General features: G+C 43.6%; 1 protein-coding gene across 1 annotated transcript in view; it reads left to right on the forward strand.

The window, feature by feature from the left end:
- Positions 1–12,710, forward strand: part of ENTHD1 (ENTH domain containing 1) — a 39,263-nt gene that overhangs the window by 12,579 nt on the left and 13,974 nt on the right. The window contains exon 4 of the mRNA XM_056846550.1: positions 8,536–8,662. Within this exon, the coding sequence (XP_056702528.1) occupies positions 8,536–8,662 (127 nt within the window). The remainder of the gene's footprint in view (positions 1–8,535; positions 8,663–12,710) is intronic.

Here is a 12,710-nt window from a genome sequence, read left to right on the forward strand (position 1 = left end):
ACCCTAGTGAGCTGCATAAATCCTCTTCAGACCATATTGAATGGGTGGCAGCAGGACATGTCCTCCTTGGTCATGGGCAGCAATGGCCAAGGGTTTGAGAGGTGATGACAGGTACAAATCATGCCAGTCACTTCCTCCTAAATGCTTCATTCTGCTTGTTTGGCAACACAGTCAACTACTCATATTGTCTGGGTGATGAATGATCCCTACATGCCATACCTGCTGTAGATGGTGTAGGGATAGGGTTGCCAACTGCCAGGTAGTAGCAGGAGATCTCCTGCTAATTCAACTGATCTCCAGCCGATAGAGATCAGATCACCTGGAGAAAAATGGCTGCTTTGGCAATTGAACTCTATGGCATTGAAGTCCCTCCCCTCCCCAAACCTCCTCAGGCTCTGCCCCAAAAATCTTCCACTGGTGGCAAAGAGGGACCTGGCAACCCTATGTAGGGAGGGGATAGACTATGGGCACTATTGTGTGGTTTTCAAGGGACCTTTTGTGGTATAGTGATTGAATGCTGGACTGAGACCAGGGAAACACCACTTCAAATTCCACACAAAGAAAAAGAGAAGTGGGGGAGGGACCTAAAAAATAAACCATGTAAAGAAGGAGAGGATCATAAAAATAATTGATATACTCAATGTAGGACAAAAGTATGTGTGCTTGTATTATTTATGTATATTTACACGAAGAAGTACAAAAATAGATAAAATCCAATAAGTAATAACGAGGAAAATCAAACAAGATATACAAAATTGCAAAATTTGTAAGACTGCACAGAGAATTTCAGTAGGAATAGTGTGGGAAATAATTGATCACACACAACTGTATATCTTTTGATAGTTGTTTCTCCTGGGATCCATGATTACTGCTTATACCAAAATGGGAATAGACTGGTACTCTGTTCATGTTTGAGTGCAAAGTCAGCGTTCAGACTTTTCAGTTTTATTTCAGCTAAGATTCAGCTTTCAGAGTTTTACTTTTGAAGGTGAAGGCTACTTTCTTGTGTGATTGTAGTTGATACTGATGGTTTTAGATGAGATGAAGGCCAACAAAGAGATCATAACATGCTTGGGTTTTTTTAGCTTAGAAAAGAGACAACTAAGAGGGTGTGACAGCAGTGTCTGTAAACTATATGGAGAGAATGAATACAGAAATGCCTCTTGCTCTCTCTCATAATACAAGAATTCAGTTTTGCCTGATGAAGTTGGAAGTAGGCTCGGTACAGACAAAGGAAGCATTACTTCACAGAAAGCATACTTATGATAGTACTCGTCATCACAAGATGTTGTGAAGACCACTGATTGAGATGGCTACACTGAAGGTGTAGATAATTTAATGGAGGATATGTCTGTTGCTGGGGTTTAACAACGATAGCCACATGGAACCTTCATGTTCAGAACCAGTGTACCATTAAGAAGCACATTTTGGGGATGAGGCTCAGGCGGTGATCATCATAATCCTACCATACTTGTAAGCATGTAGTGGCATTGGGCAGGCAACTGTGGAACTGTACTGAATGCACTTGGTCTGACCCAGCAAGGCATTTCTTATATTCATATCCTGGCTATAATTGCCCAAGTTGGCTATGGCCCTGCTGAAAGTATTTTCCATCCATTTTTTTTCATTCATTCAATTGTGTAAATGGTGTTGCTGCTTTGAAATGTGAAGGGATGTTCCTTTTAAATGAATTAAGTTGTGCTATTCCCCTGTACTTCTGTGAAGTGTCTTCTTTTATGAAAATCATTAACGCTTCCCACTGGCCAGCTTTCCTTATATTCAGGCATAATTCTGTATGATTAAACTTTGTGTTGATAAGCAGAACCCCCTTTGGTTATGTCCAATCATGCTTTCTAGGTATTGTAGGAGGTCTTCAATAAAGAGAAGAATAGCATCAGAGGGAAGCTGAACAGATCTCATCTCTGTGGTTGCACTGACCAAATCCGCTTTTCTGAAAAATGATTTGAGATAAGCGATTTGAACTAATTTTATTTTCCCTGTACAGAACAGAGATTTCAGTTCCGAGCTGTCTTTTCTCTTCTCCTGCTTCAGTTTTCATAGTTGATCATTCTTATCACTTATATGAAATGCTTCACAGTTTCAAGTCACTGTTGTTGGCTAATATTTTAAAACAGAGAAAGCAACATTAAACTTGTACAAAAATGGCTCAGTTCCACTTTGTATTACACCTTTTTTCTTCCTATGTGTTCGCAGGTGTTTAAAATTGGTACCCCAAGGGACAGAATTCTGGAGTATAGACTGCAAGTGTGATGTAGATGCAAATAGTTATGCAACTAAGACTTCTTGGCCCATGAGGACCCAATTAAATTGTGATTCAAAAGAGACTTAATTCATGCAATAATTTAAAACTCTTCGGTTTCCCTAGTGATGACACTGTCATAGGATTTATCATCCACACTTTGTTAAACATAGTCATCCCCATATATACTAATTATAGATGTTTAAGCTAGTTTGAGCTGATTCTGCTGAAAAACTATTAATACTTTCTGCTGTCACAGTCACTACAACAAATGCAGCAGAGCTGAGTGATCTGCCACAAACTAATGAACTTAACTTGGATCCTTAGGACAATGAATTGAGTTCTGTTGGCAGAATGGGGCTTTCCTACCTTATCCTTCCCATTACGCCTTCCTAAAAGCTGTTCCTGTCAATGGACCCTGTCTAAAAGTATGTGTGATGGGGAGGGACCATGGCTTGGTGACAGAACAGCTGCTTGCCATGCAGAAGGTCCCAGGTTCAATCCCTGGCTCCTCCAGTTAAAAGGACCAGGTAGTAGGAGATGTGAAAGACCTCTAACTGAGACCCAGGAGGGCCACTATCAGTTAGACAATACTGACCTTGATGGACCAATGGCCTGATTCAGTAGAAGGCAGCTTCATGGTGCCCGAGCCTGTATTTGAAGAGGGAATCAGCAGAAATTAAACCCTTCCCTGCATGAATGGAAATGCCTTCTGCTTGTCATGGGATACCACTGAAACTGGACATTTAGTTTACATTGGAACTGAATGCAAATGAGAGTTCTTCTCTGGAGCGTAAGTTCTGTCCCACTGAAGTTGTAATTACTTTTATCCTTGAACAGGCCAGGCATAATTACTACCAATGATTATTATTAGTGGTTGCTTTCTTGTTACATGGGGATAATCGTGATGGTTTTCTCAGATTAAATTGGGTAATACTGCAATTAATGTTGGGGAACTGAGTTGTCCTTGGAGGAGCATGTGAATGGTCCAGTGTGGGTAAAGTAAAACATATCAGCACATCTTAAGAAGTTAAGCATTTTGAGATGTTCCACTGAGAAGAACTGCCATTGTTTATACATATGTTTTCAGGGTTTTGCAGCTTTATCCTCTTAATTTTAATCCTTTTGTCTTGAGAAACTACTTCCATATGACTGTCTGAATCAACTTCAAACAAATCCTAGACAACCATAAGATTATATTTCAGTGAGACTCTGTGGTAGCATCCATATGTCAACCAAAATTATGCCTGCATGGGAACCGGTTCCAATTTCTTGGGGCTTTTTTAAAATGGCAAACAGAGCAGGAGTATATTTGCTCATCTTAAGAATTCAGACTTACAACACCATCCTAAGGGTGGAGGCCCAAATGGGTTTAGGGAGCTGACCAACCCTTATGCCAGTGTATCATGGAGATACGCCAGCGTAAGGACCAGTTATGCCTGCGGAGGCCCCCAGTGCTGCTGCACTGCTCTCGGGTGTCAGTGCTGCTGTGCAGCGACTACACGCTGGAGCAACTCAGGCACAGGGCTCTGTGCTGGTGTAGTTGTGGGGGGACTACAGGCAGTGTCTGGAGTTAATCCAGACCCGAATGCCTTTCAGCCTAGGAATTCCCCCAGACAGAGGTGCAAAGTTGCAACAACAAAAAAGACTGAATGGCCCACAGAAAGCCATAGAGTGGCACAAAAAAAGTGTCCCTGCATGCTGCAGGCACCAGGCAGCTCTTGACACCAACCAAGGGTGCAACCAATCACCTCCCTCGCCTGCGGTGACTAAGCCCCCTCCCCAACACCCAATCATGGCCTCCCCAGCCCCAAAAAAACCCAGCCAGGACGCCCCACAACTTATGCCAGCAAAGAGCTTGGCAACTTCCAGAGGCTGCATCGGATGGTGGCCCTCCCATCTGGTGGAGGCAAGGGAGCCGCCTCTTCAGGTGGCCCAAATGACAGCTGGAAAGCCATAATGCATTGCCTTGGGCTTGGTTGCAGGCAACGCAGCCTGGTGGGTTGTCCTTGGGATACAGTGGAGAGGCTGCTTGCTGTCATGAGGGATGCAGGGGAGGGACACTGTGGACCAAGAGGCTTCTGGGGAACCTGTCGAAGGTACTTCGGGCCCCCACACAACGCCGCACCCCAGCGGCCTCCCCTCCTGCTCCGATGCCAGCAGGGGTGGCGTAGGGGTTGGCATGTGAATCCTCTTGACAGCAGGAACATCCTGCTGGAAGGAGTGGCTGCCGGTGAGCGGAAAGCACCCACCACTGCACAGACTGCCCACAATTTCTCCCCCTTCTCCTTCCTAAGTGTGAGCACCTGCTGCTCTGTGTGGGCAGGTGGCCAGCATGGGGTGTACATAAGGGGGTGTTGGGGTCCATGCCAACACTAGCAGATGCCCAAGGGCATCTGGTAGGACTCTGATAGCAAGCCAGCATTCCTGGCCAGGTCCCTTTCTGCTCCTGGGCTCTGATGGGTGCTTGGCTTGGCTCCTGTGCTGAGTGCCCTCTGATTGACTTTGTCTGCCCTGTCCATCATGGCCACGCTGACTTGCCACAACACCTCCAAGGGCTGCCGTGGCATGGTTGCTGGGGACACTGACGTGGTTGCTGCTACTTAAAGCCAGCAGCTGGCACTTATTTATTGCCTGGCGTTGGGCTTGGTTGCAGGCAACGCAGCCTGGTGGGTTGTCCTTGGGATACAGTGGAGAGGCTGCTTGCTGTCATGAGGGATGCAGGGGAGGGACACTGTGGACCAAGAGGCTGCTGGGGAACCTGTCGAAGGTACTTCGGGCCCCCACACAACGCCCCACAACCTATGCCAGCAAAGAGCTTGGCAACTGCCAGAGGCTGCATCGGATGGTGGCCCTCCCATCTGGTAGGACTCTGATAGCAAGCCAGCATTCTTGGCCAGGCCCCTTTCTGCCCCTGGGCTCTGATGGGTGCTTGGCTTGGCTCCTGTGCTGAGTGCCCTCTGATTTACTTTGTCTGCCCTGTCCATCATGGCCACGCTGACTTGCCACAACACCTCCAAGGGCTGCAGTGGCATGGTTGCTGGGGACACTGACGTGGTTGCTGCCACTTAAAGCCAGCAACTGGCACTTATTTACTGCCATTCACTGCATAAACAAACCATACAGGGAGTGGACTAGCGGCACCATAATTATGCTGTGGTAAGCTGGTGCGGCAGAGGAATGCCTTAGGATTGCTCTGTTAATCACTTAAGTATTTAACAGTGCCATCCAAAGCAGATTTACACCCTTCTAAATGCACTGACATTAACAGTCTTGGAAGGATGTAACTGTCCTTAGAATGGCACTGTGATCTATTTAGTTGAAACATCCTAACAATAAAAATTTAGACACTGATTATTTTGGAGTATTTGATAAGTTTCATAACTTGTTTTTATATACCTCATGCATCATCATTAAAAAAAATTAAGTCTGGAATTGGCCCAGGCATCTTTGGACCTCTGAGATGGCTTGCATGTTTGCGGATGCAAGAATTATACAGATATATGCCAGGGAACTGGGATGGCCACAGTTTTAAAAACCTGAATAGCATATAAATTTTCTATATAAATAAATGTGTACACAGTGATGTAATCATGTTTCGTACTACATGTGTGAAGCAACTCTTAGAGAAAAGTAAATAAATTCTGGTTCATCTAAACTGACTAAAATCCTCATTGTTTCTATCAGTAAATAGAAAGGCACTAAAAGCTGAAGTTTAGTCCCAATATGTTAAATTGCCTGAAATTAGGGTTGCCAAATCTGGGTTGGAAAATTCCTGGAGACTTGGAGGTGGAGCCTGTGGAAGGGTGGGGTGGAGAGGAGAGGACCTCAGCAGGATATAATGCTATAGAGTCCACCCTCCAAAGCAGACATTTTCTCCGGGGGAACTGATCTCTGGAGACCAGTTGTAATTCTGAGAGCTATCCAGGTAGGGTTGCCAACCTCCAGGTACTAGCTGGAGATCTCCTGCTATTACAACTGGTCTCCAGTCAATAGAGATCAGTTCACCTGGAGAAAATGGCCACTTTGGCAATTGGACTCTATGGCATTGAAGTCCCTCCCTAAATCCCTCCCTCTTCAGGCTCCATCACAAAAACCTACCACCGGTGGTGAAGAGGGACCTGGCAACCCTATATCCAGGCCCGACCTGGTTTTGGCAACCCCACATAAAATACTTATAAGGCAAATGGGATTTTAATCTTAACTGCCTCTGATTCGCTATCAAATCTTATGAATTTCTACTAAGTTTTCCTACCTGTTCTGATATAGATTTGAAGCTTACATTCTTTAACATTTGTTATGCCGTGCAGTTAAGATTACTACAAATAATTTTTAACGAGGATTAGAACTGCTAACATTGAAAGATAATATTAATACAAATCCTTCCAGTAAGAGAAAAGAAATATTTAAGGCAAATACTATTTTCAAAGACTTGCTGCATTATCATATTGCAGCATAACAAGCTCCTTGATGTTTGATTAAGAATATCTGAGGAAGAGTTTGGAAAACTGGAAATGACTGTTTGGCAAAATTGTGTCAATTAAAATGAATTTTTGTTATGTTTTATTTTTAATTGATACAATTCTCTTTTTAAAACTGGCCGTATCTAGAATTTGAAAAGGGTTATCGGCATTTATTTGGGAACGGCAAGAAATCTAGAATGAGTATTCTAAATGCAATAAGGATTGTTATTTACCATACCTGTTGCTTTATATTATGAGGCTACATGCAACACATCTGGGCAGATGTTTAACATTTGTGTAGAAGCAACATGTGAATAGGATCACGTTGGCAAGCTCTCCCCACAAACTCAGTGTGTTTATTGAGCTTCACATACAGAGCATACACATGTACACCCAAATCCATAGTAGGTAGGGTTGCCAACTTCCAGATACTCTGCAACGGAGTCTTCAGTACAAAAGTAGCAAGAAATCTTATTGGTGCTTACACATATGACATCAACAATACAAGAGTGAAAGTTACATATAAGAGCAGTCAAAGTTATATACAGTATGTTGTATTTTCTTCAAAAAGTCCAATAGTAGGTACTTTTTGAAGAAAATACAACATTTACTTGAAAGAACATGGCCATTGGTGCACTGAGACTGCACCCTATTTAGACTGTACATACTGTATATAAATTTGACTGTTCTTATATGTATCTTTCACTCTTGTACTGTTGATGTCATATGTGTAAGCACCAATAAGATTTCTTGCTACTTTTGTACTGAAGACTCTGTTGCAGATTTTCTAACCATTGGTACTGGCACGGAGGTGCCTATTTTGTATTGTAACCTCCAGATACTAGCAGGAGATCTCCTGCTATTACAGCTGATCTCCAGCCGATAGAGATCAGTTCACCTGGAGAAAACGGCCGCTTTGGCAATTGGACTTTATGGCATTGAAGTCCATCCCCTCCCCACACCCCTCCCTCCTTAGGCTCCGCCCCAAAACCTCCCACCGGTGACGAAGAGGGACCTGGCAACCCTAATAGTAGGCTCCAGTACATGTGGTGCAGGACCCCCCAACTTCTGGGGTCTCCAGTCTGACACATAGGGGAGTATGCTCTATACACAATGACCAAGCAAAGTGTGGAGGTTTGGGGATGGACTGGTACTAGGGTTGCCAGGTCCCTCTTCACCACTGGTGGGAGGTTTTTGGGGTGGAGTCTGAGGAGGGTGGGGTTTGGGGAGGGGAGGGACTTCAATGCCATAGAGTCCAATTGCCAAAGCAGCCATTTTCTCAAGGTGAACTGATCTATGTCGGCTGGAGATCAGTTGTAATAGCAGGAGATCTCCAGCTAGTACCTGGAGGTTGGTAACCCTAACTGGCATGGGTGACCCTCCCCCCAACCTTTTCATGCATGTATTGATTACATCTAGTTTTAGAACATCTGCATAGAATAGCGTAAGTAGGGTAATAACTGCCAAGATATTTCATTGGCAGGGTTGTGGCTCTGTGTTCGAGCACATATTTCACATGCAGAAGGTCCCAGTTTCAATCCTTGATGTCTCCAGTTAAAAAAAACTCTGGTATCTGGCCTGAATATCACTGTCTAAAACCCTGAAGAGTCTTTGCCACCCAGAGTAGACTCAGCTATGTAGCTCAGAAAAGACCGGTCCTTATATTCTAATTTCAACCACTCAGGTGGCCGTTTTTAATCTCCTACCCATTGTGTTACTTGCCACTTATAAAACCCCATCAATTCCTTCTCGTAATGGGGCTTTCCATCAACCCTTTCTATTTGAACAATTTCTGTTTTTTCTCTGGAACAGGACCTGATTGTCTTTAGCGAGGATGAACCTTCTACTTTTGTGATGCAATCAACATTTCCTACCAGGGTCTCCAAAGACGAACCGGCCACGGATAAAAAAACAGCTACCAGCAACCCCCGGAAAGCAAGTATGTAGAAAACAAAAGTAGAGTCTACAGATCCACAGCCAGACAATATTCTTATTCCACTGAGAGTGTCTCTCCTAATATTAGGATTACCCAATTAAGTGGACTGGCACTAGATACAGGACTGGTAAAAGGAACAACATGTAACTTTCTAGAGCCAGTTATTTTCCTAAGATGCTGTGATGGTCACCAGCTTAGATGGTTTAGCATTTTCTGGGACCTCAGAAACTGTTGCCATGGAGACAATCAATGTCCTACAACAAAACAATTTGTGGTTTGACAAAACAAAACAAGACAATCAATGTCATACAACAAAACAATTAGGATCTCAGGTGTGAGATGTTATTGCTAGAAAAATAAGCATTTGGAGCAGGTAAACTCAAGAAGCCTGGATTTTGTTGCCAGCCCTTGTTTTCTTGGCAATAAAGGGGGACCCAACTGTAAGAAATCTCAGAAATTAGAAACTGAATTGATTTTTCCTTGTAAGTTGTCGGTTATCTTTTGCATCATACCTCTTTCTGGCTTTAAAATGCTAGTGGGAATCATGTAACCAGTAATTTGTATGTGCAAAATAGGACAGAAATGTGCCCCTCTGTCATATTATGGACTGACGGGAACCAAAGGGATTCATTTCCCCACTTCTAGGAATGCAATATCTACAAGCTAAAGCTACCTGCAGTGGAAGCCAGTTTAAAAACTGAAACCATGAAAAAGTTTAGCAGTGTGTTTTTTGTACTTTTATTGCCAGAAAATTATAATCCTTTGCCATTCTGAAGCTTAAAATAATTGTTGAATATTTGGAGACACATGAATGCTCAAAATTAAGATACAGTTAAAGTATTGAAATTACAATTTTTATTCCCATTCTTGAACATATGAAGCTGTTTTATAATGAGTCAGACCTAGGGTTGTCAACTTGCAGGTACTAGTTGGAGATCTGCTATTACAACTGATCTCCAGCCGATAGAGATAAGTTCACCTGGAGAAAATGGTCACTCTGGCAATTGGACTCTATGGCATTGAAGTCCCTCCCCTCCCCAATCCCCGCCCTCCTCAGTCTCCACCCAAAAACCTTCTGTCGGTGGCGAAGAAGGACCCGGCAACCCTAGTCAGACCATTAATTCATCTAACACAGTATTGTCTACTTTGAAACTATGTGATATGCAGGACCTGGGTTGGGTTCACCATGGGTTCTGAACATTCCCAAGTCCCTCAGCCTTTTCTCGTAGGGCTTGGCCTCCAGGCCCTTGATCATTCTCGTCGCTCTCCTCTATACCTGGTTCCATTCTGTCTACATTCTTTTTGAAATGAGGCCTCCAGAACTGCACACAGTACTCCAGGTGTAGCCTGACCATTGCAGTGTACAGCGGGACTATGACATCTTGCAATTTGGATGTTATGCCTCTGTTGATACACCCCAAGATCACATTAGCTGCATCACATTGGCTGCTCATGTTTAGCTTAGGGTCCCCCCTTACCCCAAGATCTTGTTCACACACACTGCTACCCAGATTTTCTGTCCAAATATTCTTTCTTTAGTTCACTACAGAAATTTGTTTTCTACCATCAACATTTATTTTTTCCTAACTCTCAGACAGCAAAAATTAAAGATATATGTGACAGGTTATAATAGGGTGCAGCCATTTGCAACTCTGTCTCAATTATTGGGTACACATGCAATTTTTCTTGTAGAAAATGGAGATATTTTTTTAATTCCATAAGTATGTTGAATGGTACAATTCTATATGTGGACTAAGTTACAAATGATGCCTGTAATGTGGTTCAATAAGTAAAAGAAGTATGGCTGCCTGGTCGGATCCACAGGACCCAGGTGGCGATGCAGCGGCCCCACCATCCATGCCGGAAGAGAAAGTGGCCTGGGCAGGGGAACACCGAGACATAGGGTTGCCAGGTCCCTCTTTGCCACCGGTGGGAGGTTTTTGAGGTGGAGCCTGGGGATGGTGCGGTTTGGGGAGGAAAGGGACTTCAATGCCATAGTCTCCAATTGCCAAAGAGGCCATTTTCTCCAGATGGCCTGAAATCTATTGGCTGTAATAGCAGGAGAGATCTCCAGCTAGTACCTGGAGGTTGGCAACTTTACCGAGACACCAGCGGGGAGGGCGCTGTGCTGGCTGGCCACAACAATAGGTGGAGGGGAACCAGCAGCAGGGGGCAGTGGGGAGCAGAAGCTGCAATTGAGAGGCGGGATGGGGAAGGCAGCAGGGAAGCCAGTGCAGTTGGTTTAAGATTGGGAGCTGGGAGGCACCTCGTTAAACTAGTTGGCAATTCTTTAAAGTAGCACTACAATATGCTAGCCAGACAAGACTAGAGTTCACTGGGAAAGCTTGATCATGTTTAAAACGCATTTGTCACCTCCCTCCTGGAAGCGGCTCATATAACATCTTTAAATCATAAGACACCAAACAAAAGTACAATAAATCAAACTTGGCAACAAGGACTGCTACCTAGTAAACTCAGTGCTCAATCAACTTAAAACCATGAGACTAAGGGCAAGTTTTGTCGCTGAGGTAGAAAAATTACATATTCTCATGGGAGAGGGGCATGTTACATGTAGTTGCTTGATCATTCGTTTTAAAGGGCTTTAAAATTTTTTCCCAAATTGCAGATGCTGGGGTTGTAATTTCCAGTGAGAGACTGGGGATGAGGGGTTTTTAACTGTCCACATTGTGCCATTTTCTTCCAGAAAATCCCTATCTCCAAGATGCCTGACACCCCTGATAAGGAAAAAAATCCAGGTACCTCATAAAAATCCCCTCCCCTATTTTGTCCTGGAAATCGCAACGCCCTTGGCTGCAATCTGTAAAAGAAAAAGGTTCTTTAAAATGTTCCATAGAACTACACTATGAGTGCTTTGTGAAAAGTGCATTCTCTATACATTGGACCACTTCCTTCTTTTCGATTGCAAAGGTATACCCGACATCCATGGAGCTTAAGTGTGCCCAACAGCAAGAGGCAGGGAAGCCACTCCATGAAAGAGCTTTGAAGGAACTTCAAGCTCATGCACACAGTCCATGCTTCCAAATCCTCCTTCCCTACACATGAAGCTGCCTTCTACTGAATCAGACCCTCGGTCCATCAAAGTCAGTATTGTCTACTCAGACCAGCAGCGGCTCTCCAAGGTCTCAGGCAGGGGTCTCTCATATCACCTACTTGCCTAGTCCCTTTAACTAGAGATGCTGGGGATTGAAGCTGAGACCTTCTGCATGCCAAGCAGATGCTCTACCACTGAGCCATGGCCCCTCTCCTTCCCTCATGCAGACAATTAAAATAACAATTATGTAAAGCAATAACAAGATAAATATTTCCTTACTAACCTGCTGCAGCAAAACCAAAGTAAGAATTTTGGTTGACCTAAAAGATCAACACATTTTCATCATAAGCTTTCATGGACTACATTGTACTCCATCAAGTGTATACACACCCATGCACACACACATCCAAGCATGTACGGGGGGGGGGGATTGTAAACTGGATCAAAAGACCGCGAAATACAAGAAATGCAGGATGTGATATTTCTATATAAAATTCAGAGTAAGATAAACACAATGTTCAAACACTCTGTCGCCTGTTGTGAGTGGTCATTGTGCTTAGTTTGTATACATTTAAATTTTACATTGAAATGTCAGTGCTCATACCACTGGCATTACATGGCCATATATACACAGGCCAACTGAAGAGTCACTTCAAGTATCAGAAGTGATCTCTACACCACAATAAATTGCCACAATAAATGTTAGTCTTTAATTTGCAATGATTCCCTTTGTTATATATTACAGGTGGATTTCTGAGAACACATGGAATAAATGTACTGTTTTCTCATCTAGAGGTTTAAGTACATTTAGGCTGAGAATGAGATAGTTACGTGTCTCTTCTTCCATTTTTGCTAAAGCAGTTTTTTTGGTACTCTGTATAGAATGGGCTGCCCACAGTGAAATTTCAGCACAACCCCTAATAACAACAAACTGAACATGGGTTACAGCCAAAGCTGTCAAATTCCAGTGCTTTTATTTTGGAGATAACTTACTATGGC

Source organism: Euleptes europaea, chromosome 3 (assembly GCF_029931775.1).
Source record: "Euleptes europaea isolate rEulEur1 chromosome 3, rEulEur1.hap1, whole genome shotgun sequence".
Classification (NCBI taxonomy): domain Eukaryota; kingdom Metazoa; phylum Chordata; class Lepidosauria; order Squamata; family Sphaerodactylidae; genus Euleptes; species Euleptes europaea.